The sequence below is a fragment of the Xenopus laevis genome, chromosome 2L (genome assembly GCF_017654675.1).
Source record: "Xenopus laevis strain J_2021 chromosome 2L, Xenopus_laevis_v10.1, whole genome shotgun sequence".
Classification (NCBI taxonomy): domain Eukaryota; kingdom Metazoa; phylum Chordata; class Amphibia; order Anura; family Pipidae; genus Xenopus; species Xenopus laevis.
Genome location: NC_054373.1, coordinates 186,863,155 through 186,888,986, shown reverse-complemented (window position 1 = coordinate 186,888,986; position 25,832 = coordinate 186,863,155). Strand labels below are relative to the sequence as shown.

General features: G+C 41.2%; 1 protein-coding gene across 9 annotated transcripts in view; it reads right to left on the bottom strand.

Moving 5' to 3' along the window:
• sytl2.L (synaptotagmin like 2 L homeolog) overlaps positions 1–25,832 on the bottom strand; it is a 62,574-nt gene that overhangs the window by 18,332 nt on the left and 18,410 nt on the right. For 3 of the 9 annotated variants that reach the window (XM_018247853.2, XM_041582848.1, XM_018247854.2), the window contains exons 2-10: positions 21,006–21,396; positions 14,685–14,842; positions 13,846–14,005; positions 13,396–13,471; positions 12,811–12,931; positions 11,774–12,547; positions 10,156–10,221; positions 5,309–8,533; positions 371–4,180 (exon numbers count right to left, since the gene is read on the bottom strand). In XM_018247853.2, the coding sequence (XP_018103342.1) occupies positions 371–4,180; positions 5,309–8,533; positions 10,156–10,221; positions 11,774–12,547; positions 12,811–12,931; positions 13,396–13,471; positions 13,846–14,005; positions 14,685–14,842; positions 21,006–21,106 (8,491 nt within the window). In that variant the 5' untranslated portion in view covers positions 21,107–21,396. Of the gene's footprint in view, positions 106–370; positions 4,181–5,308; positions 8,534–10,155; positions 10,222–11,773; positions 12,548–12,810; positions 12,932–13,395; positions 13,472–13,845; positions 14,006–14,684; positions 14,843–21,005; positions 21,397–25,832 lie in introns of all 9 variants that reach the window. The other 6 variants (XM_018247856.2, XM_018247858.2, XM_041582849.1 and 3 more) reach the window with 6 other exon arrangements.

The following is a 25,832-nucleotide window of genomic DNA, read 5'->3' as shown; positions in this document are numbered from 1 at the left end:
TCTCACTTGACTTCTCAAGGGGAACCTCCTGCACTGGTAGGGGAGGAACTGTTTTAGTACTGCTCCTTTTCAGGGCCCTCAAAATCGGATCAGACTCTTCAGTTCCTGTTATAAAACAAAACACGTGAGCACTGCGCAATACACAGGCAACAGACATATTAAATCTCAGCAAAAAATAGCTTAATTTTGATATCCTTTTGAAATGATGAGTTAAACACAAAAAAAAAAAAACATGGTTAGAAACACTCTCAATGTTTCAATACAAGGTACGGGTTAAGTGCACTTCCCAATTTTGCCTCCTGTAATCCTTAATCCTTAATCAGAATTTCTGTAAAGAAGAACATAAAATGACCAAGGAATCACAACATACATTTTGGATGGTCCGCCTCGTTGCTAAGGTTTCCGGTGAGCTCAAAATCAATACTTTTAGAAAGGTCTCTTCGATAGGGTGCTTCGAGATACAGTTGCAAGGTGCTCCTCCTCAATAAGCTGTTTCTTTCTTTAACGGGTGTACTCTGCTTAACGACCTGATCAACTGTGTCATCATCTGCATGCACTTCTCTATGATCATCCCCAGCAGTGCTGGCTTTCTCTTGGGACTCTGAAAACTCGGGCTCACCTTTGGTAGAACTATCAGCATAGACTTCTTGCACATTCATATTCTTATTGTATCTATTGAGTCGGAGCGTGATAGAGGCAGTCTGAATAAAGGGCTTTGAGTGGCTACCTCCTATTAGATCTTCAGCATCACTTGCTACTTCTTGAGATGTTTGTAAATCGTTCTCAAACCATGCCCTACTTTGTATGGTCGTTCTCTTGACACTGTCTACTACCTCTGCCAAGGCATCACTATACATAGAATCAGAAGAAATGCTTTCCTCTGGGGTTGCCTGATCGGAGTCGTGTAGTTCTGGATCATTTATAAAAGGAGCATTCTGGGCAGACAAACTCGTGTGAAAAAATTCATTAGGAATTTGCACGTTGTTTTCCACTTTGTCTGGATTTTCAGCCGAAGCATCCAAGGCTGAGGTGTCTAGATCAAGTGACTCTCTGTACAACTTTGCCAGTCCAGCATCAAAATTAGTATAGGCAGGTCTCGATCGAATGACTGGATTTTCTATCTTCTCTATAATTTCCTTTTTACTCTGCTTTTCTGGCATGGAAAGGTTTCCTTGAACACTGTCCTTAAAATTAAGTGGCACCAAAGGCTGAGAAGATACAGATGAAACAGTTTCTTTATCACTTGAAGGAAACAACTGTCCCTCAGCAGGTGATAGAGACTCTCTGGCTAGTTTTTCTAAACTAGTTTTCAAGTCATGAGATCTTTTCAGAAAGGTTTGTTCTACATCCTCATATACTTCTTGAGGAGGATCTTTCTCATTAAATTTCTCCAGATCATTGCTGCTATTCTCCAACTCATTATCAAATGACTTTCCTTCTGGAGGAACCCTTTCAGAAGAAGATAGAAACTCCTCCTGGGTGGCATAAGCGCTTTCCTCAGAAGCTGGTGCTGAACATTCAGTCTGGTAACTTGTATCTTCCTTCAGAGATGTATTATTTGCCGTATCAGTTTCCAGTATAGTAGTGCTATCCTCTTCATATCCAGTTTTATTATTTGGTATAAACATCTGTGTGTTTGTTCCATGCATCGTTTCTGAATATTCGGAGTTAGGTAAACCTGTAGGGCTTTTTATGCCTTCCTCAATTTGTTCTTTTGTGGAAGTAAAGATTTCAGATGTGGGCATATTGGACATGTTATCAGATTCTTCAAAAACATTTAATGGACTATTCTTAAACCTGTCCTGAACAAGATTTTCACTCCGTTTTTGGATCTCAGTATCCGGATTCCTCATTTCAATAATTTTTGCATCTTGTGGAAAGTGATCAGACGTTATGCTTTCCTGAGGAATACTATCACAAGTGGGATGCACTTCAAGATTTCCTTCAGCGATCTCTGTCTGTAGTTTCTGTAATCTTTCATTGAAGAGGAACTCAACTTTAGATGGAGCTACAGTTTTCACAATGGTTTCTGAAACAGGTTCATGTGAATAATTTGTTTGGATATTTGGATACTCCATGCCTATCTCTGCTTGAGATTGGTTTAAAATACTAACGGTTTTATTTGAGTCCATTTGACAAGGTAGAGATGACTGTTCATCTGGGAGATTAGAAACTTGCCCACTTTTATCTTGAAAAGCCATGGAGTCTGGCCCATTCTGTAGGTCATTACTTGGAGCAACCTGGATATTTGGTGGTTCTAGGTTTGTTCCAATTGGTGGGTGCATATTATGGTCCTCCTGAGTGTTTTTCCCTGCATCCCAGAAGCTTCTTAAACTTTGAAAAGCTTCAGAACTATACTTTTTGTCTATGCCATTTGCACCATCGTTCAATGAAAGACCTCTAGCCAAGTGGTCCTGCTTTGGGGCGGAATCCAGATCACTCTCAAAAAAGCAGTGGAAGGTATGTCTCTTTCTACACTTCTTTCGTTTCTCCATTTTATCAAAATTCAGTGGGGGTGTAGCAAAAGTGGTTTTAATTTCACTTTGGCCTGTTTCGCTTTCTATTGCCTCATTTCTTGGCTTGCTCTCTAAGTTTTCAAGTTTCTTCCTTTCCTGTTCCCAGAATGTCTTCAGCTGATCAATGCTTGGTAAGGGTTCTTCATCCAGTATTACCTTTTTAAAGGGTACTAAGCCCGAGTTGCCTTCATCATTTTCAAATGAACTACTTTTCTGACTAAAAGCTGCTATACTTTCTTTCACATGAATTTGACTCCCCAGGACCTCAACATCTTTTAACACAGGTCTTTTAATTTCAGATTGGCCATTTGTTTCCTTTTCTTCTTTTTCCCAGAAAAGCTTAACCTCATTTATGCTCTTATGATCAAAATTACTTATCTTTGACCCAGAGTCTTGAACTGATTCACCTTGGGAATTAGCTAGTGTAATGTCATCTACCTGGTTGCCAGTATCTTCAGCATCTTGTGGAAGTTCTTCCACTTTCTTTTCACCAAATTCAATGGATGGCTTCTTTTTTCCTTCCCCAAGATGAAGTGACTCTCCAGTGGCTTCATTTGAATTCTGCCTATAAATGTGAACAGCCTTTATAGTTTCAGGAACATATTTGGCACTAACTTGTGTCCAGAAGTCATTTATCTTAGGACCTGGTTTATGAGAATTATTGTCAGTTTCACTCTGGTAGGAGCTTGGCTCTGACATATTCTCTGATACGAGCTGTTCCTGAAGAATGGGACCAGAACCTTTTGTTAGAACGTTTTCTGGAATTTTATTTTTAGTTTGTTCAGCCACAATTGAGGTTACTTGATTTTCTATATTAGTAGAGTCAGTATTCTCTACATTCTGAATATTGCCTATTTCACCTAATTCATTAACTACTGGACATTGCATTTTACCAATGCCACCTTTGGAATAGCCAAACAATAGTGGTTCTGCTACTTTTGAACTAGAAACACGAAAATCCTTGAATGTTTCTTGTAAGCCAGAGTAAATAGGTGATAGTGGTTCAAAATTTTCTAACTTTCCTGTACTATTCTTATCCAAAAATTGTGACTGTTCATCTGCACTGGCTTGGCCCTGAATAAGAATAGGCTTAAAGTTCTCTGGCACTAAGGTTTGTTGTACTGCTTTATCATCAATATAAAAAGTCTCTTTTTGAACTGGAGATGAAAGACTTGCAGGAGACATAGCTTCTTCTTTCTGTGGGCTCTCTAAATATTCTGCAAAATTAACAAGGTTTTGGATTTTACCAATACCGCCTTTGCTTATTCCAAATACCAGTGGTTTTGTAGTTCCTTCAGTTGAATTCTGAATACAGTCTTCTACTTGTTGAAAGTCTTCGAGATTTCCCAAGGTGGTCAATTCAACATTTCCCTCACCTCTTGTACGGTCAACTTCCTCTTCACATTTATGAATGGGTACAAGCTTTTCGTTGTTGACCGGTTTACTTTCCAACAAAGTTGGTTCACGGTCACCTGATTCAGAACTTTTACTTAACCAATCTAGAACTTTTGTTATTGATTCATCCTGTGCTTTCATGATCTCGATAGCATGTTTGTCAGGGTTCAATGGATCTGGATTCCCTGGGCTGCCTATTGGCTTACCTTGCTTTGGTTCTATGGAGTTAGGTTTTGAAACATCAGGTGATTCAATTTCTGGCTTCTTATCTGCAACATAAAAATTGAATGGATTTCTATAATTGCAAAGTTGATTTGTTTTAAAAGCAAATGGTCATTTAAAGGCAAAATAAACACCCAATAAAGGTTGAGGTAATTTCATATTAAGGCACAGGGCTTATGTACACCCCCACTAACCGTATTTCTCTAGTTAAGGTCCACTTCATCTGAAAAAGTGATCTTGTGCAAAAAAAAGTGTGTGGTTACACCAGAAGGAAAGTGGGGGAGACAATTGGGCTCAAACTATGCCTTACTACAAATAAAGTGAAAGGGCCTTGTTGGATATGAGAGTAAAATATACAAGCTGCTGATCAATGAATTGTTTTCCACAAATTCCATAGCCATAAAACAAAAACCATTTCATATGATTTAGTACTTATCTTGGACAGTTTTTATCATTTGGATTTTCCTTCTAGGATAAATGAAACAGAAGACATTCCAATTAAAAAGTTGCTATAGCTCAACTTAATTGTATTAAATATATAATACACAAGAGCCGTGAATATCCTGTAAAACATATTGTTATAATTTGGATAATTAATCAGCTTTTATAAACCAGACCAAATATTTGGTTTCCCTAGCTAGACTCTTGTAGACTTTATTTAGCTATAGAATGAATTTTTCTGGTCTGCGGCTCAACTTCATGTACCAACAATCTCTTCAAATGAATAAATGTAGTTTTAGTACAAAAACTTTCTCCCTCTGTGATGGGGTCGATGGACATTTCAGATGAGTTCTCGCTCACAGAACTAATACATTATTCATGGTTTCTCCATTGGTTTTGCAAACTATGGAGTGGAAAATATTTCAAAGGCCAGAATTTCCCCCCCACCCAAAAAAAAAAGAGAATTGTTTAAAGATTCACCCCCAAAATAATTTATAATAGTATTTGAAAATAGAGAATTTGACCATTTCTGTCCAATATTCTTCTTTGGACCAGAAAAACAGATTAATTAAATGATTTTTGTCTAGAAGAGAAGTGATTTTAGGTGAAACTGGTTCCCTTTTAGTTCTTTTACGGTTTTTACATTTTACTTGTGCATTTACCCACCTACCCTACCACAAATTATGTTTTAGAAAATGCGAGCTGATATATAAAAGTAAAAAAAAAATGCTCACTTAATAAATTGCCTGAGTTTCCCTTTATAGAGCCAGATTGATCTGAGCCAGAATTTTTATCCAGGACTTCGTAACGAGCAGCAAAGTAAAGGTCCTGAGGCTTTCTTTCTATGATGGATCCCTGTTCCTGTGGTTCATTTAAAGGTTCCATGTTTTTCTTCTCTTTATTCTTATAGGATGGTAGGGATTCGATATCGGAGTAGACCTTTTTAGAAATAACCACATCCCTGCTTGGCATGTCAGAAATATATTTAGGATTATCAGCCTCTTGGCCTTCCAAATCTTCCCAATTCCATTCCCTAGCTCCAATCTCTTCTTCTTCTTCGGTATGTTGATTGATATCCATAGAAGCAGCTTCTTCACTCAAAAGCTTTAGTAAATGGTGATCTTTTTTGTCCTTATTTTCAGTAATATCCTTTTCAACAACAGCACTTGCTCCATCCACAGAAACAGAAGGTTCCTTTGATAACATGTTCTTGAAGGCATTCTCATCCTTCTGTTGCAGGTCATTTAAAGTACTTCCAGTTTTTGTAGAAGATGAGTCACTCAGACTTCCCTCATTCTCGGCCCTAAAATTGTCCTTAGTGTTTAACCTGGAATCACGTTTGGAGTTTGCATTAAGTTCTTCAGGGCTTTTGTCTTCTGTATTCCAGAACTTTCTTAAACTCTGAAACTGTGCTGGATTGGATATTTTTTCTTGGTTGCCATCACTAATCCTTTCTTTTAATGTCATAACCTTGAAATTTGCAGAATGTGGTAATTCTACTCTGCCTTTATCCGGACTTGTAAATCTCACATTTAAAGAGTCTTTATTTTCTACAGTCTCATAGGGTCTACTTTGAGTAACTGGAGAATACACATTGGTCTGAACTTCATCTGGTTTGTTTTCATGATCTCTGGGAATTTCTGTATTAAAGTGAATATAATTTATGTTAGTGGGCTCGGTCGTGTAAGCTGGTTCTGATGCTTCAGTTTGAAGCTTATGAAGAGCAGCAGTGAATTCATCCTGGCCGGACTTAGCAGGGACTGTAAACTTTTCTACAACTTCTTGAACCTCATTTGCATATTCGTTGCTCTGGTCAATGGTGGGTGAAGGAGATTCATCTGGTTTGTTTTCATGAACTCTGGAAATTTCTGTATTAAAGTGGCTATAATTAGTGTTAGTGGGCTCAGATGTCTCAGTTGGGTAAGCTGGTTCTGATGCTTCAGTTTGAAGCTTGTTAAGCGCAGCAGTGAATTCATCCTGGCCTGACTTAGCAGGGACTGTAACCTTTTCTACAACTTCTTGCACCTCATTTGCATATACCTTGCTCTGGTCAATGGTGGGTGAAGGCGATTCATTTAATGAACAGCCTTCATCAACTGTTTTAGAGCTTGGAATGATCTGGGCATCACTGGCCTTAGCAGATTCATACTCTTCTGCAAGTCTTTCCATGGCAACCTTAAAGGCATCCTTTACCACTGGAACTTTTTCAGGCACCACTTCTTCTTCACTCTGTTCAATGGCGGGGGAAGGAGATTCCTGCACTTGGCCTTCTTCACCACCTTCTTCAGAGCTTGGAATCATTTGGGCTTCATTGGCAAGGGCAGCATTATACTCCTCTTCAAGTTTTTCCAAAGAAATTTTAAAGGCATCCTTTACTGCTGCAACCTTTTCCTGAACAACTTCCCCTTCATGTACCTCAGAATTGGAGGAGTTTATTTCTTCAATGTAATGTTTATCATATGGAGTAGCATAATCCATTTCAGCTCTAACAGGCAGTGGTGAAAGATCATGAATAACTTCCTCCTCCTTTAAATCAAGGTTGGTCTGGTTATTTGTCTCTGATGACTGAGACGTTTGCTTCTTAATCATTTGTCTTTCATCTGGAGAAGCGGACGCCGTCTCATTTATACTGTCAGAGATCTGCATAACACGTTGAAAGAAGCTGCTGTTTGGCAGAGACTTATAAGCAGTAGGTTCCCTCTCCAGATCTTTGTCAACAGCATAATGGAATGGTTCAGGGGCTTTCACGTTGCCCTTATCAGGGGAATTTTCCATTTTGGTAATATGAGGAACCTGCAACATCTCCTCTTTAAGTTTCTGTAGTGCTATCTTAAACTCCTCAGCACCTGACTTTTGATTAACCATAGACCTTTCAACACTTTCCTCAACAACTTCATTTGGAGATTCTGGTTCCTCTTTTGCATAGACTTGTTCTTCAGTGGGATACATCTGCCCCTCCCCTGGATACATTTGTTCTTCATTCAAATCTATCTGCTCCTCACCATGTATGGAAGGGGTCTGAGCTAGCCATGAAGCTACTTTCTGTGATGTTAACTCTTCCTCAGAAAGAATCTCATAGTTGTTCTGTGGTAGAAGAGTATTTGGAGTAACCTCACTTGAACTTCTGAACAGATTATCAACATGTAAGGGTTTCTTGCTGTACACTGCGTCTTTAAGAAGTGTACTTGAGGGTACATCTGTATCATGTATAAGGTTGTTCTGTACCGCTGTATTTCTTAATACTTTTTGTTCTTGATTAAGCATTTGCTCCTTAGGGCCATCACTAAGTCTCTCTCTAAAATACATGGTTTCAAATTTTGAAGGTATGGGTAAACTGGTTACTTCTAGATTTGGGTCTAAAAATCTGACATTTGCTTTGTCTGTATTGCTCTGAATTGCATACGGTTTACTTTCAGAAAACAAGTTGGTCGTTGGTTCATCGGGTTTCTCTTCAACTCTTTGTACGTTTCTACTGCTAAAAGGTGTATACCTGCTCTCCCCCTTAAGGTCTTCAGAAGAGTATGCAGAGTCAGACTGAATTGCGCTATCTTGTGAAGGTTGGCGGAATTTGAGTCCAGCTTGTTGTGCATCGGTTTGCTCTTTCCTTAAATTGTCGGTAATAGGCTGCCTTAAGGTTTCTTTGGTTATGATGGAAGGTCTTCTCCATGCAGGAAAATAATCAATGGGCTCATCAGTGGGTTCACTTTCCATGTCAGGTATGACATTATCTTCAGCATCAAGGAAAGCTCCTTCATTTTCCTCATTTAAAGTACCCTCAGAGCTTGAGACATTTTCTAGCTGGGGTATATCAGAAAGATTATTTGTTTCAAAGTTTATTTTTCCACTGCCACCACTGCTTGTCCCAAACACCAGATTTTGGCCTCCTCCGTCACTGTTTTGTGTCTTCCATCCTTGGCCAAGGAATCTTGGCTCCTTATGGGCATCTTCCATATCAAAGTCTGTGGGAAAATTAACAGTAACTGTAGTTCCATGTGGTTTATATGAAAAAAAGTGCATATCTATGCCTTATTGCACCTATTATTTGTACTAATAATTGGGCAACCAAAGAATAAAAAATAGCAAGAAAGCAGAACGCAGAAGCCAAGAGAATGGACCCATCAACCAAAAAGGAAAAAAAAACACATGCAAATCAAAACTATCCCAGCAAAGTTTAGTAGAGGGGAAAGAACAAACCATTTTTGCCATAGAAGAGATTAAAACATTTTTAACATTGAAGGTGTTACCCTCTTTACTCTGATAGATCAACTGATGTTATTGATATCCCCCTTTGCTCTCAACTCAACTAATGTGAAAATAATGGGACTGTGAATGTTGTAACTATCTAACCATTATTTTCCATTTCTGCCCATCACAATGTGTGGTGTAGATATCATTTGTACATGTAGTTTACAAACCCATCACTTCTATTGGAAGGCCAAGTCCACTGCCACTTCATGGAACCAGTTTAGTGGGGTGCCAGTTAGTGGGACATTGTACTTTCTAGTAACATAGTGTTGCTTATGTCCTCCGAACCACATGGATAGGTTTTGCCAACATATATTTAATTTACACCTAGCAGTAGCATTGCTGAATAGTCTACATATACAATTCTGTTTGGTCCAGTAATGCATGCTGCTTCCCCTTCATCAATAGTATTTTCCTAGGGAAATGTGATGTCCAGACAAAAGGGACCTTTCTTTTGTGATGCCTATCATTGTTGGACCTTTCTCTAGGCGATGAATAACAGCCCAGAACAAAAAACAAATATCCTTTATTCTAAAGGAGAACTAAAGCCTAACTAAAGAAGTAGGTAGAAATATTGTACATGATGTTTTGTGCTTCTGTACCAGCCCAAGGCAACCACAGCCCTTTAGCAGTAAAGATCTGTGTCTCCAAAGATGCCCTAGTAGCTCCCCATCTTCTTTTCTGCTGATTCACTGCACATGCTCTGTGCTGCTGTCACTTACTGAGCTTAGGGAGCCACTCACAATATACAGTACCCATAGAATAGAAATGTCACAGTATAAGGCTGATTAGTAATTAATACACATAATTACTACATGGCAGCACAGAAACCAGTGCAATTGGCATCAGAATTGAATAATCAGCAAACCTGTAGCATCAGCTTATATTACAGCCAGGGAAGCTCATTTTCTGCTGGATAATTAGTGACGAGCCCTAAGCTTAGCTTCTCAACAGCCAATCAGAGCCCACTGAGCATGTGAGTGTCACAGACACTTTCCAAGATGGTGACCCCCTGTGACAAGTTTGAAGTCCTGGATCATTGCTGCTATTGACAAGCTCAAACTTTAGCCTCGTGCAAGAAGTTCACTATATAAAATAGGACATTTTTAGCCACATTCATTTTTAGGGTTTAGTTCTCCTTTAAAGGGAGCTTTGTTGTTAAAATAGGCAATGCCTTGGTTAAAAAAACTCCAAAAAAAAACAAAAACTGGTTTGGTCTCACAATTTCTTCCTATTTTTGACTGGTTAAACAATTTTAAGCTACTTAAGATCCTTAGACAGCTCCTTGTGGTCTGAAAGAGCTTTGTCTTGGACACAAGGATTCTGTACAACTTACCTTGGGAAAGGCCAGAAGATAACGATTCTGTTGGTTTCTTCACCACTGCATAATGAGGATCATTATCTACAAAATATAATAAATCAGAAGGGTCTTTAAAATAATATATTTCAAAAGAAAAGCCACGTCTCAAATTTTTATAAGAAAAAAAACTAGTTGTAAGAGGTATGAATCAGTATTTAGAGCCGGATTACATAGCGGGAGCCCCTAGGCCCACTGCCATTCGTCGCCCCTGTCCGCTACCCTTTTTCATGCAAATTTTCATCATTGGGACCGGAGCAATGGGTATTGGCACACGGGAAATTTTAAAAATTATTGTATCTCCTGCGTATCCCCTGAGTTTTTTAACCAATGTGGGTGTGGTTGGGCAAAATGCCGCCCCCCCCTAAAATCCTGCTGCCCTAGGCCCGGCCTTGGTGGCCTTTTCACAAATCCAGGCCTGTTTAGATTATTTGTATTGAAGACACTTTCTGCAGTAAGCCTAATACTTTCCTCTGGTGCTACAAGAACCTGTGTGTTGCATGACCCTTGGTAACTGTAATATGAACTTTCCAAGTTTGTTTTCCATAGGTGGTCATTTATAAGTCCATTGGTTGCCCCAAGAATAGAATTGGTAGGTTGAGTAACAAACTGCATGAACCAGTTCCCTGGACCCTTCCAGGGTACTGGGTTGGCAAAAGCCAACTTGACATCGGATGCCCAGGCTCCATGGCTGTCATTGCTGACCAGGACCATATGAACTGGAAGCCAGGACCATGTTGACCCAACTCTGTGCTGTGCTGCATTTACAGATGTAGGAGGGGGTTAGGTTCATACACTGGGAGAGCAATTTATACAGTTGGGGATGGGGACTTGTGTGAGAGGAACACTGGCTTTGTTGTAGGAGGTAACCCACCCTAAACCAGGGCAATGCATACCCTAAACAACAAATTATGGGGGTTATTTACTATACCTCATATTTATCTGGTCAGGTTTTTTGGGGCAGAGATTCGAATATTTCATGGAAAAAAATCTTGCATTTTTTGAAATTTATTGTACACTCTGATGCTGCAAAAAGCAGATTCCAAAAATCCACTCTCTCAGACCTGTGGAGGTCCTGTATTATTCAATGGGATACTGAAGATACTGTGGTTTGAGCTGGATTTAGCCCAATAATCTGAAAAATTCTGGGTTTTGGGCAAAAATCTGAAAAAAAAAAATCTAGGTTTTCATTCAATTTTATCAGGTTTATCAGGTTTTTTCCCAATCTAATTTGAAAAAATAAGGTCAAAATCGGGCATGGGGCTTTTTTTAAAAAAAAAACAATGCGATAAATTAGTTTAGCAATTAACCCCCCAAATGTCCTTAAAAATCAATAACACCTTTGTAAATAATGGACCTGTGAAAGTGCCTGACAGATTATCATGAACCAATTTAACTACACCCCAAAATATTTTTTAAAACATCAGTCCGAAAAGCCAAGATGACCATTGCTACAATATGATCTTTATCACCAAAAGTAAAATTGCTAGTGCCTATTTTCTTGGTTTGAAGAGCATGGCAACAAACCATTGGCAGATAGAGTAGGCCACAATGCATTCATAAACCCATCAATACAGAATAGTTATTATTTCATTACCCGAAGAGACATTTGCCTCCAATGGAAGACTGACTTTAGGTTGGGTTTCTTGTACAAATGAATCTTCAGTGATGTTGTTGAGGCTAGCAGAATTTGCACTTAAACTAGGACCTTCCTCTGAAGAACCATTCAAGCCTGGGATTTCCACTGAGCTCTTCCGATAAATGGTCTTTGTTAAGATGTCAAGAACCAGACCAGAGGAAGGACTCTGGACCGACACAGAATCTTCAGAAGATGCATGAACTGGATTTACCAACTGGGCTTGAGATAAACCCGGGTCTAGAATTCCAAATTCACCAATTTCTTTGCCATGGACTGCCTCTGGGCCCGGGGAAGGAGGGTTTTGGTGAACATTTGCAGAGAACCGCACCTGTTTAAGTCTATCCAATGAATTTTCTGGGGACTCATCAACAGGTTCTGCAGAAATGTTGTTTTTTCCCACTTGCAAAATGGGAGTGGACAAGCTCATTTTGTTTATATCGGCTTTCTGGGTCATTCTTATAGATTCAGAATCTGTGGAGCTCGAACTGGACCTGCGTTTTAAAATACTTTTGGGTTTCCCGGTACTACCGCTGGAATCCTCCCTTTTGAGGTCGGAAGCAGACCGCTCTAGAGAATCTGTCTTCTTCAGTGGAATTGTTCTAGGCTTCGGTATTGGAACCTGTCCACCATTGGTTAAAGAGGAATTGGGAGAGCTTGATGAAAGCCGGACGGTTTCTCCTGGTGCCGGGTATGGCAACTTCACACCAAATTTTACTCTTGAGGGCAAGACATCTGGAAAAAAGAATTATAAAAATAAAGGGTAGCTGTGAACCCAACAAAAATACAATATAGGCAGTGTTGTACTTTTCAGCTTGGTTTAATTATATGTTCTGTTCCTGAGAAGACAATGAACCATATCACAAGATCTATTAAAGACATTGAGGACTTCGGGGTCTTCTGATGCTAATTTTGCTTAGCTGGGCATCACAATTCAGGTATCATTGGAAACATTCAAAGAAGGAACTGTAGACCAAAGTGTGGCTAGGATTTATTACCTGGGTAGGACTCCTGGTCTCCACTTTCTGTGCCATTTACAGGTACTTGATATTGTGTGTCCTTTCCAAGTTCTGTGTCTTCTTCTCCTTCATTTGTAGAGTTAAAGGGATTTCGTCTTTGCTGAAATTATAACAGATTATATTTTTGTTCTGTTGAGAAAAAACTCAGGCTGTTATGTTTGGTGTAGAGCGAGACTTCATGAAAGGTGGTTGTTGTATAAATGGCACGTTTGCTGCTTCCTGGGAACCTCACCGAGAAGCAGCTTGGCTGAGGGCTACTGAATACAGTAGATGATGACAAGATCTTTAAATGTTTTATCAAGCAGATAATTGTACCGTGTGGCAAACTGAACATGGGACCAACCACAAGACATTACCCGAATAATGTGTTTACTGTACAAATAAACAGCATGCAATCAAATAAGGGATTGCTGAACTCCTACACAAAGGGGTGTGTATTTATTTTTTGTGCACTTGGATCTAAAAGAAACATTCTTTATATTGAGTACAACATGAATTTATACAATGGGAAACCAACTGAAGGACCAGGCAAAGGAAAATTCATGGTCATAGGAATATGCATACCCTTGATGGCGATACATTCCCATTCTTTGGACTCTCCATGTTTTTGTCAGTGGATAAGAAGCTCACTCTTTTGGAACTGATTGGAAGAAAGAACCAGTATTAAACCAAGATATATCAAAAGTATTGCATAAGTGATATGTGTTTAGTTTCCCCAATAAAATTGAGGAAGACACAGTTGCAAGTATGCATAACCCCAGGAGGCTGAAGGACACCCCTCTCCATTATATTAATAATCATGTCAATGTTGGCAAGTACTAGTAGGGCCTCCACTACCCCTGGGCTGATGCTCCTTTATGGAGGAAAAACACTGGAGCAGGAGATAAACAAATGCAGCACTAATCTTTTACTTACACTTTCCAGGCAATATGTTCCCTGAGCCAACATATTTTTGCCTAAAACAAGTTTTTTTGTTGTCCTTTAAGTCAACTTAAATCCAGTTGGCTTTGTTACCTTTGTGTGGGCTCAATCTTCACTGGCACAAAGCCACTTTTCTCCTCTTCTGGGTCTTCCATGACTCCATAAAGCTCTGGAGGAATAAAAACATCCTTGTTGACACTGCTGGCCCAGCTCTTCTTAGAGGAGTTTTCCTTATAGTTTCTACTTAATTCAGCTGTAAAGACAAATATAGAAAAGCATTGGAAAATAGTCTCTTTTCAGAATAAAATGCAAAAGTTAATTTTTTTTTTAAATTATCTGTTTAATGATTATTTTGTATTGCTCCTCTTTTCTGCCCTTTCAAATAATGTTTGTACCTCCCATCAACAAAATTAGATAAAAATTTCCCTGTATAACTCAGCCTGCAGCCTTGTGCCTTTATATGGTCACAGAACAACCCCTCAGTGACTTCTAATATCCTTATCATTTACAGTAGGGGGTACATTATCCCTTATAATACATGAGTGATACTCAGAGTTCCCTGTATAACTCAGCCTGCAGCCTTGTGCCTTTATATGGTCACAGAACAACCCCTCAGTGACTTCTAATATCCTTATCATTTACAGTAGGGGGTACATTATCCCTTATAATACATGAGTGATACTCAGAGTTCCCTGTATAACTCAGCCTGCAGCCTTGTGCCTTTATATGGTCACAGAACAACCCCTCAGTGACTTCTAATTTCCTTATTTACTATAGGGAATACAGTATTCGCTATATAATTATATATGACTGTTTATTTCCTTTTGGGGAGGCTATACTACCTACGATAACTGGGCTTTGCACTCAGATTATTTAAATGCCAAATCACTTTGCTCCTCTCTTTAGGGCCAGCAGAGAGAGAGGCACTTTACCTAGAGTTGCTGATGGCGCTTTCCTTTTTCTCATCGATGCTCTGACCAAATCCGCTCCATGGATCTTATCTCTGTGCCTCTTTGACTTCGCTTCATAAAACCATTGACCGCTTTTGTATTTTAGTTCCTGATCATCATCGACAACATCATAGAGGTTCCTGTAATACAAAGAATTATCAATTATTATCATCAATATCAATGATGTACTACTACTGAAACATTTGCATACTTTTAATATGATGCAGAGCAGTGGTGGTCACCTTTTGCACAAATAAGCTCTCACCCCAAATCTCCCCCTAACTGACCTTCAGACTGGGCCCCCTTAGCTCATAACAAGGTTACAGATATATAGAAACATTGGGGTAACAGTCACCCTGCTATAGTTCCAGGGGTAACCAGGGTACAAATAAGCACTCACCCCAAATCTCTCCCTAACTGGCCTTCAGACTGGGCACCCTTAGCTCATAACAAGGTTACAGATATATAGAAACATTGGGGTGCCACCCTGCTATAGTTCCAGGGGTAACCAGGGTACAAATAAACACTCACCCCAAATCTCCCCCTAACTGGCCTTCAGACTGGGCACCCTTAGCTCATAAGAAGGTTACAGATATATAGAAACATTGGGGTGTCACCTTGCTGTAGTTCCAGGGGTACCCAGGGTACAAATAAGCACTCACCCCAAATCTCCCCCTAACTGACCTTCAGACTGGGCCCCCTTAGCTCATAACAAGGTTACAGATATATAGAAACATTGGGGTGTCACCCTGCTATAGTTCCAGGGGTACCCAGGGTACAAATAAGCACTCACCCCAAATCTCCCCCTAACTGACCTTCAGACTGGGCCCCCTTAGCTCATAACAAGGTTACAGATATACAGTATAGAAACATTGGGGTGTCACCCTGCTATAGTTCCAGGGGTACCCAGGGCACAAATAAACACTCACCCCAAATCTCCCCCTAACTGACCTTCAGACTGGGCCCCCTTAGCTCATAACAAGGTTACAGATATATAGAAACATTGGGGTGTCACCCCAATTTAAAAGTTGGATAGAGTTTTATCCTCTATATCAAATAACATTCTGAAATCCAATTGCAGACAGTATTGCTTTCATGAAAAATAAAAACAGGACTGGCACCAAAGTGCAACATGAAATTAAATATATGAAAAGACAGAAACTCTGCCAAGAGCAGCAGACATGAAACCAAAACTATGAAGACTATTTGCTATTCCTTGGCAGGTATAGAGAAATTCAAATAGAGAGAGACAGAAGCCAAATCAGGATTATTAACATGAAAGAAGGGGCCAGTCGCAGCGGCACATAATAAGTTGAAGCAAATATAAGACATGAAAGTATTAGAAGGCCTTGGGTTCTTCTGCTTGAATGTCGGCAGCAGCAATTCAAGAGTTTATGTCCTTCCCTGTGACGGCTGCCATATTACTTTCCTACACCAATCAGATCTATTCTAACTCCATCCACTTATCATTCACAAGGACCAGGGCTGATCCACAAGAAACATTAATTGTGAACTGAAACTGCTGATGGTTGAGCTTCTGTTGCCTTAGAGGATCTCCATATCTCAAACAAACAAGGCTCAAATAACACACAGTGTAGCTTTTTCATGCCAATATCCGCTCCGTGTGTCTCAACACAACACAGAGGGGAGCGGAGAAAATACCGGCGGAGAGAAGCCAAAGCTGCACCTCGTCACTGAGGAACCACCTGATAATCCCTTTTATATCACAGGCTTTAAATGGCTTCACACGGACCTAGTGTAATCAAAGGAAATCGTTCTGGTTTCCAGTTACAGTCAGGCTTCAGTTGCAGAAGAACCTTTAACACTATTCACTTTCATTCTTCTGCATCAAATCAGGTGAGAAACCCGTTTGCTCAGAACATGAGTCCTACGGACGATATGAGAAAACGTATCTTTTCTAATGGAAAAGTCTGGGTTTAACGGATGATAGGCGAACACTACCTGCCAACCCCTTGGATGTTGCTCCCAGTGGCCTCAAAGCAGAGGTTTATTTTTGAATTCCAGGCAAGTTTTTGGTGCATAAAGACTGGCTTTACTGCCAAATAGAGCCTCCTGTAGGGCCACATAGGGGCTACCAAATAGCCAATCACAGCCCTTATTAGGCACCCCCGGGAACATTTTTTATTCTGGTCTTGCTCCCCAAATCTTTTTACATCAGAACGTAGCTCCCGGGTATGAAAGGTTGTAGACCTATGGTCTCTGGTAATGTTTGGTGGTAGAGGAGGAATAATGGTCTGGGGCTGTTTTCATGGTTTTGGCCCCTGATTAAATAAATCCTTTAAGACAGTGATCCAGTGTCGGACTGGAGGTCCTGGGCCCACTGGGACTGATACTGCAGGGGCCCCCAAGCAGGGTTGAACTGGAACACCAGGGGCTCACCCAAAAACCTTACACCAGGGACCCACTCTCAGTACTATTATTCTTCCTCTCCTCACTCAACCTCTATTCTCCTAATCTCTTTTCTTTACATAATATAATCTATTAATCCATCGATTTAGCTTCTTTGTTCACATAGAAATTGATAATTACCATGAAATGGGTCAAATGTTTAGAAGCAGGAGGGCCCACTGACACCTGGGCCCACTGGGAGTTTTTCTGGTATCCCGGTGGGCCAGTCCGACACTGCAGGGATCCCCAACAAGTAGCTCGTGAGCAACACGTTGCTCTTCAACCCCTTGGATGTTGCTCTCAGTGGCCTCAAAGCAGGTGCTAATTTTTGAATTCCAGGCTTGGAGGCAAGTTTTGGTTGTATAAAAACTAAGTATATTGCCAAACAGAACCTCCTGTAGGCTTCCAGTTCACATAGGGGCTACCGAAAAGCCAATCACAGCCCTTATTTGGCACCCCAGGGATTTTTTAATGCTTGTGTTGCTCCCCAACTCTTTTTACATTTGAATGTGGCTCACGAGTACCTGCTTTAAGGCTCCATTTGTGACAATTCCATGTTTCCTGCAAAGCCCTTTCCTGTTTCATCACAATAATGCCCCCATGCAGAGCCAGATCCGTGCAGAATGAGACTGCACTATGGATAGGGCTTCCTATACTTACCCAGTGAAGGTCCATTTTTCAAAAGTTGTCCTTCATTGCTCCATATTTATATATTAGGCTAGTGCCAGTGGCTCTGCACATGCTCAATGCACTCTGGGCTGTTGTAGACACCAGGGGCTGATCTTACCACCAACAGACATACATATCACTGCCAGAGGACTTCTGTACCTCGTTGTATAAGCAGCTTACTAGCCCAGAAACATTAAACCGACAACCCCCCCGACTTCTGTGTAATGCCTCTCCCAGCATTCCCAGGGGCTGAGGCCTGTTAGGCATGTGTAGGAAGCAGGGCCTACACAGCAGTGCCTTATAATCAATGTGTAGCCAGATACAGTAGGACATCCTAAACAACTTGCAGTTGGTCTTTTTTTTTATGTAACTTTTTTTTTTAAATTGCAGTTCGGAAATAATAATAGCTATAATCTGATTTCTAGGTTTATGCAGAAGCCAGACATTATAGATGACCATGGCAGCAGGGGGGGCAATTGCACCAGGGTCCGCACCCCCTCAGGGCCCACTGTCTGTTCGTGCAAGAAGATCAATTCTGGAGGGGGTTGGGGGCCCTGCTGCACTGCCCGGTGCGGACTAGTTACATTACTGGTGGATGAATAATAGTGACTGAATAGAAAGAGAAGCAATATACAGTACAGTAGAAATAAGGCCTCTTATTGGTTGCAGGGGTCACTGTCCATAGAAACCAGTTTGTATTTTAGGTGTCACTTTATAAAGGTGTCATTTATACAGACAGAGCGGAGGCCAGTTAGAGCAGTATGTCCCATGCTAAATGTAAAAGATACACCCCCCCCCCCAATATATATCTATATTCCTAGAACCTACAACTACCAACAGCTCCTGCAGGAGAGGAAAGAGCAGCTTTCATACATACCGGCTGGTCGGAGCAAGTGAGGATTTAAAGGGAAAACAACAACGTGTATGAGACAAAGCTGAATGGCTGCTCAGGCTGAATGTGGCGAGGGGAGGCAGATGCTGTGAGTAAGGAGATTTCAGGGGATCAGCCGGAGCAATCTGCACGTCAACTGACTCCCCCACTCACATGATAACAGGGAGGAATGTGCCAGCAGGTCTGGGGGCTGTGGGAATTCTTTTTTTTTTCCCCTTTAAAAAGTTATTTCTTGGGAAACACAAATTCTTGGACAGAGTGGGAAAGTGGTGTCATTAATACATGGGCAAATGCAGGAAACTTCTTGTCTGCAGGATCATTAACATTAATGTTTAGAGAGACAATTACACCCCATTCCATTTATAACCGACACTGCTAAACTGTCATTTCAACGCATGCTGCAGACTGGGCCGGATGCAATAATGCATGAAGAAGAAGTGTGTGCTCATTTTTTATTCCTCCTCTTTCTATTCAGGCCTCTCCTATTCATATTCCAGTCCCTTACTCAAATCAATGCATGGTTGCTAGGGGAATTTGGACCCTAGCAACCAGATTGCTGAAATTACAAACTGGAGAGCTGCTGAATAAAAAGCTAAATAAGTCAAAAACCACAAATAATAAAAAATGAAAAGCAAATGCAAAATGTTTCAGATTATCCCTCTCTACATTATCATTTAAAAGTAAATTTAAAAGGTAAACAAACCCTTTCAGGACAGGAAGGAGCCACAATTAAAGCACATTAGGGGGATCAATAAATGTTTCAGAGTGTGACATATAAATCTCTGAACAGGAACGTGAATAAAGAGACTTTGATAGAGTGCAGGGAAATAAGGGAAATTATCGCTGCATTTTAAAGACCTGGGCCCTGAACTGAAGGACAGTGAGTTAAGCTGCCGAACAATCATTTCCAGCCCGAGATCAATTCCTCTCATCCCTGACACAAGCAATAACACGAGCGATTGGGTTTCAATATTAAAAATACATATTTTGCTAAATTCCTATTTAGAGATCAGCTCTCCTCCTGCCAAGACTCCGCTTCCCACAATGCCTTGCGTACTTTTGTGATTTTCCTTCTTCTCGGAACATGCAAAGCATTGTGGGAGTTGGAGTCTTGGCTGGAGGAGAGCTGACTACTGAGACAGTGGGGGTCATTTATTAACACCGGGCAAATTTGCCCATGGGCAGTAACCCATGGCAACCAATCAAATAGCTGCATTCATTTGTATACTTGCAGGTGGCTTTAAAAAGCTAATCACTGATTGGTTGCCATAGGTAACTGCCCATGGGCAAATTTGCCGGTGTTAATAAATGAGCCCCAGTAGTGTTACAATCTTATTCAGATATAGGAAAAAGAGGGAACTGTAGGGTTTTGAGAAATGGAGATTTGGGGTGAGTGCTTATTTGTGCCCTGGGTACCCCTGGAACCATAGCAGGGTGACTGTAACCCCAATGTTTCTATATATCTGTAACCTTGTTATGAGCTAAGGGGTCCAGTCTCAAGGTCAGTTAGGGGGAGATTTGGGGTGAATGTTTATTTGTGCCCTGGGTACCCCTGGAACTATAGCAGGGTGACTGTTACCCCAATGTTTCTATATATCTGTAACCTTGTTATGAGCTAAGGGGGCCCCAGTCTGAAGGTCAGTTAGGGGGAGATTTGGGGTGAGTGTTTATTTGTACCCTGGGTACCCCTGGAACTATAGCAGGGTGACACCCCAATGTTTCTATATATCTGTAACCTTGTTATGAGCTAAGGGGGCCCAGTCTGAAGGTCAGTTAGGGGGAGATTTGGGGTGAGTGCTTATTTGTACCCTGGGTACCCCTGGAACTATAGCAGGGTGACTGTTACCCCAATGTTTCTATATATCTGTAACCTTGTTATGAGCTAAGGGGGCCCAGTCTGAAGGTCAGTTAGGAGGAGATTTGGGGTGAGTGTTTATTTGTACCCTGGGTACCCCTGGAACTATAGCAGGGTGACACCTCAATGTTTCTATATATCTGTAACCTTGTTATGAGCTAAGGGGGCCCAGTCTGAAGGCCAGTTAGGGGGAGATTTGGGGTGAGTGCTTATTTGTACCCTGGGTACCCCTGGAACTATAGCAGGATGACACCCCAATGTTTCTATATATCTGTAACCTTGTTATGAGCCATGGACACGAGACTTCATTTCTAGGCAAAATATCTATAAAGAAACACAGAGACAGTGGGTTCCTGATTACATAGCGGCATGTCCCATTACTGTAGGTCCCTGTATCTCACATTGAGCTGCCCCCTATGACTGTCCCTATGCGGTCGGATCATTCCCTCGGCACTTTATCGCTAGATCAACCACTTACCGGACACGTTCCTCCTCGGCTTTCTTGAGCTCAGCATCTCTGTTAAGCACACGCAGGATGGCCTCTTGTTCTGCTTCTGTTAAAAAGCTGAGATCAATCATTTTGAGATTCAAAATCAATATCAGACAAAAAAAAAAAAGTATGTGGGCCAATCAGAGGGCAGTAATTTTTGCTGATTCTTTGCAGCCGGCAGTGTTCACTTTCTGTGAGTGAGAGGGGGGAGAGTTAGGACTGGGGGTGATGGACTAGGACAGGGAAAGCATGTTTTGGACAATATCTGGAGTTGATGGAACTTTATGAAGCTTTGTCCTGCTCCATGCTTCTGAGTGCAGCCTCTGTCTCCTCTGCTGATGGGTCATTCAGCCCAAGGCCATGTATGGAACATCATCACCTATAAGAGAAAATACAATTATGAGATATGAACCACTGAATGTTTTAGGCTTCACTATTATAGATACACAATATATATATTTCTTTTGTTTTTAAATTGAAAATCCTTCACTTAAACATGAACTATATTTGAAATTTCAGCTGAAACTTAAGCCATCATCTGGAACATAATCCTACACCTCATAGTGAAAAGTAATAGAGAAACATAATGAACATATGAGTCAATCAGAATTATGCTGCTGCATCAATAAAAAGCCATACCTCTGTTAACAGAAGACCATATACCCCCCTATGAGTGAAGACCCCATACCATTATCCGCCCATGAGTAAAGACCCCATACCATCATCCCCCCTGAGTGAAGACTCCATACCATCACCCGCCCATGAGTAAAACCCCATACCATCACCCGCCCATGAGTAAAGACCCCATACCATCACTCGCCTATGAGTAAAGACCACATACTATCACCCGCCCATGAGTAAAAACCCCATACCATCACCCGCCCATGAGTAAAAACCCCATACCATCACTCGCCTATGAGTAAAGACCCCATACCACCCTAGCCCATGAGTAAAAACCCCCATACTATCACCCGCCCATGAGTGAAGACCCTATACCATTACCCACCCATGAGTAAAAACCCCAAACCATCATCCCCCCTGAGTGAAGAATCCATACCATCATCCCCCATAAGAGAAGACCACATACCACCCCTCCATGAGGGAAGACCCCATGAGTCAAATATGAGTGACAAGCATTCTTCATCTGTACCAGCTTTGTATACTCCCCTGTGCCCACTCAAGGACGATGGACCAGTGCACATGTGCTCCCAATTCCTGTACACCCACACTAATTCCCCCAACAGTAGGTTTGCCACATATGTACATATTGTATTGCTGCCCTCCTTTTGGGGTTATTTGAACACTCAGTCTGAAGCTAGTGCACACAGCCAACATAGTGTACTCAATGGCTTGATTTGCTCAAGTACCGAGTTGTGCAACATGGCAGCTCCCAGTCATGCATGAATATATAAATCAGTCATGCAGCTAAATATGGTTGGTGGGGTGTTACTGTGTGCCCATATATTGGTTACATTCTTTATTCCACTAATTTTAGAGAGATGGACATAAAGAAACAGCTTATTGGCATTCCATATGGTGGGGTCAGTGGGGCAAATGATGGTCTAGGGCAATTTGGGAAAGACACTGGTATTGACATCCTATTGCCCAACTCCCCTATTTATTTAAGGGGCCAGTTTATTAGAAAGTGGGTGTGGTAGAGCTGTGGGTGTAGTGCTGCTGGGCATGGTCTAGTGTATCAAGGTGGGGACCTAAGAATGCATAAATACATTTATGGAGAGCTACCCAGGCCCGGATTTGTGGCGATGCCACAAAGGCCCAGGCCTTGGGCGGCAAGATGTTAGGGGCGGCATGCCGCCCAGCCGCTTGCTGAAGTGCAAAGAGGACGCCCAGTGCACCTGCGATCCACAGAGCGGTGCGGGAGGCGGGTGCTAGGGCTGCACAGCCCGGTACTAGGACCACATGGCCTAGGGGCGCCCGCAGGTGAAATCGGGCGCTGGCCTATTTCAGTTTCCAATATGGATTTGAGAAAAATAGAAGAAAATGGTGTGGCCTGGCATGTTCTAAGAATGACTGGTGTGTCCCTTAACAGGAATATAAAAATCAGTTACACAGAGGGGGTGATTTAACAACACTGGGCAACGGCAACCAATCAAATTGTTGCATTCATTGTTCTATTTGCAGCTGCCTAGAAAAAGCTAAGCACTGATTGGTTGCTATGGGTTACTGCCCACTGATAAATTTGGCCAGTGTTGATAAATGAGCCCCAGTGAGTTGACGGATGTTGAACTACAATGTTGAGTTACAACCTGCAATCCCTGCGCTGAATAAAGAAAGGAATTGGAGGGGAGCAGGTGAGTGGATCTAAGTGTATGTAACATGTTGCACAATAACAAGTAAAGTAAATTGATATTATTGCTGTGCCACAGAGCGGCTTGGCTGGTCCTGCCGGGCAACATTCCTCGCATGTTTCTTATTTAAAGGTAAATAGGAGAATTAACCTGCACAATGCAAACCCGGTGCTGCAACAATTCTATTGCTTGTACTGTATAATCTGACGTTCCCCAGGTTTAGCTGTGCGCTTGCACACAAGGGACCCAAAACATAGAAAAACATTTAATTCCCTAGTAACATATACAGACGAGGGGCCAGACAACCGCCCAGGGTGTGGAGACGTCCTCTTAACAGAATTCCAGAAAAACAAAATTTGCTTTATCACATCCCATAAACACTATGGGGCAGATTTATCAAGGGTCCAATTTCGAAGTAATGGGAGTTTGTTTTTTTCCCCCATAACTTCGAAATTCAAATTAAAAAAAAAGACCAATTGAAATTTATTATAAAAAAAAAAAAAATCTAAGTTTTAGAGCAATCGATCTCATCGAAGTATTTGCCCCAAAAAACTTAGATTTTTCAAAGTCCACCAAATGACTCCAAATGGGTTCTAGGAGGTCCCCCATAGCCTAAAACAGCAATTTGGCAGGTTTTAGATGACGAATGGTCGTAGTCGAATTTTTAAAGAGACGTAATACATCTCGATATTAGAATTTTTTTCAATCAAATCGATTTTCGCTTCGAAGATTGATAAATCTGCCCCTATGTAACCTTGTTTTATTACTTGTACAGATATAGGACCTGTTACCAGAATGCTCGGGACCTGGGGTTTTCTGGATAAATGGGTTTTCTGTAATTTGGATCTTCACACCTTAAGTCTACTAGAAAATCATATAAATATTAAATAAACCCAATAGACTGGTTTTTGCTTCCAATAAGGATTAATTATATCTTAGTTGGGATCAAGTACAAGCTACTGTTTTATTATTACACAGAAAAAGGAAATTGTTTTTTAAATTTAGATTATTTGAATAAAATGGAGTCTATGAGAGACAGCTTGTCCTTAATTCGGAGCTTTCTGGATAACGGGTTTCCTGTAATGAATCCCATACTTTTATATACAAATACTTTGAGCATTATTACCACCCCAACGGCCAATGGTGACCTCCCCCCCCCCCAACAACATTCCACATGGTGAGATTAACTGTGGGAACCGAGGCAAAGCTTTTATTCCCTCCTTAGGAGAATGTGTTGGGACACAACAGTCAGACTTTCCCACTGGAAACCATATTTCCAGGCTATTAATACTGCCGCTCTGTTTATATAACATTCCAGCATAAGAGCATTTCTCTTTTGATTGCCCTTTAAAGGAGAACTAAAGCCTAACTAAAGAAGTAGGTAGAAATGTTGTACATGATGTTTTGTGCTTCTGTACCAGCCCAAGGCAACCACAGCCCTTTAGCAGTAAAGATCTGTGTCTCCAAAGATGCCCCAGTAGCTCCCCATCTTCTTTTCTGCTGATTCACTGATTCACATGCTCTGTGCTGCTGTCACTTACTGAGCTTAGGGAGCCACTCACAATATACAGTACACATAGAATAGAAATGTCACAATATAAGGCTGATTAGTAATTAATACACATAATTACTACATGGCAGCACAGAAACCAGTGCAATTAGCATCAGAATTGAATAATCAGCAAACCTGTAGCATCAGCTTATATTACAGCCAGGGAAGCTCATTTTCTGCTGGATAATTAGTGACGAGCCCTAAGCTTAGCTTCTCAACAGCCAATCAGAGCCCACTGAGCATGTGAGTGTCACAGACACTTTCCAAGATGGTGACCCCCTGTGACAAGTTTGAAGTCCTGGATCATTGCTGCTATTGACAAGCTCAGACTTTAGCCTCGTGCAATAAGTTCACTATAGAAAATAGGACATTTTTAGCCACATTCATTTTTAGGGTTTAGTTCCCCTTTAAGGAAGTCGCTTTACTTGGCTGCGAACTGGAAAACAAAAGAAAAAAGCAAAAGCTGAGTTCTATCACGTTTCTCAATGGTGCTGCTCCACGATCTAAAGGCCCCTTGGACGGACATGTGGATCATATTCACAAGTAAAAATGTAATTGGACATAATGAAGGTCATTAGCCTGAGCTTGTGCAGGAAAACCATGAATTATGTTTTGGGGTTTTAAGGAGAAGTAAAGTTAAATTCACTGGGCGGGCGGATACAGGTGATGCCTGGGAATAGCAACAAAATCTATTCAGTTCTATGTCACATAAGAACATGGTTTTCTGTAACTCTGTATTAACACTGTGATACATGGACCATTAAGCAATAGCTGCAGGGTCAGACTGGGGGGCCCCGGGCCCACTGGGATTACTGTCCTGACCCCCTAGCACCAGTACTATGACGCCGTGCAGCACCGCAAATTTTTTTTTTGTAGGGCCATGAAATCGGGAGGGGGGTCTGGGCCGGCGTGGGTCCATTATAGCCAGGGCCAACCGGGGTTTTTCCCGGTGTC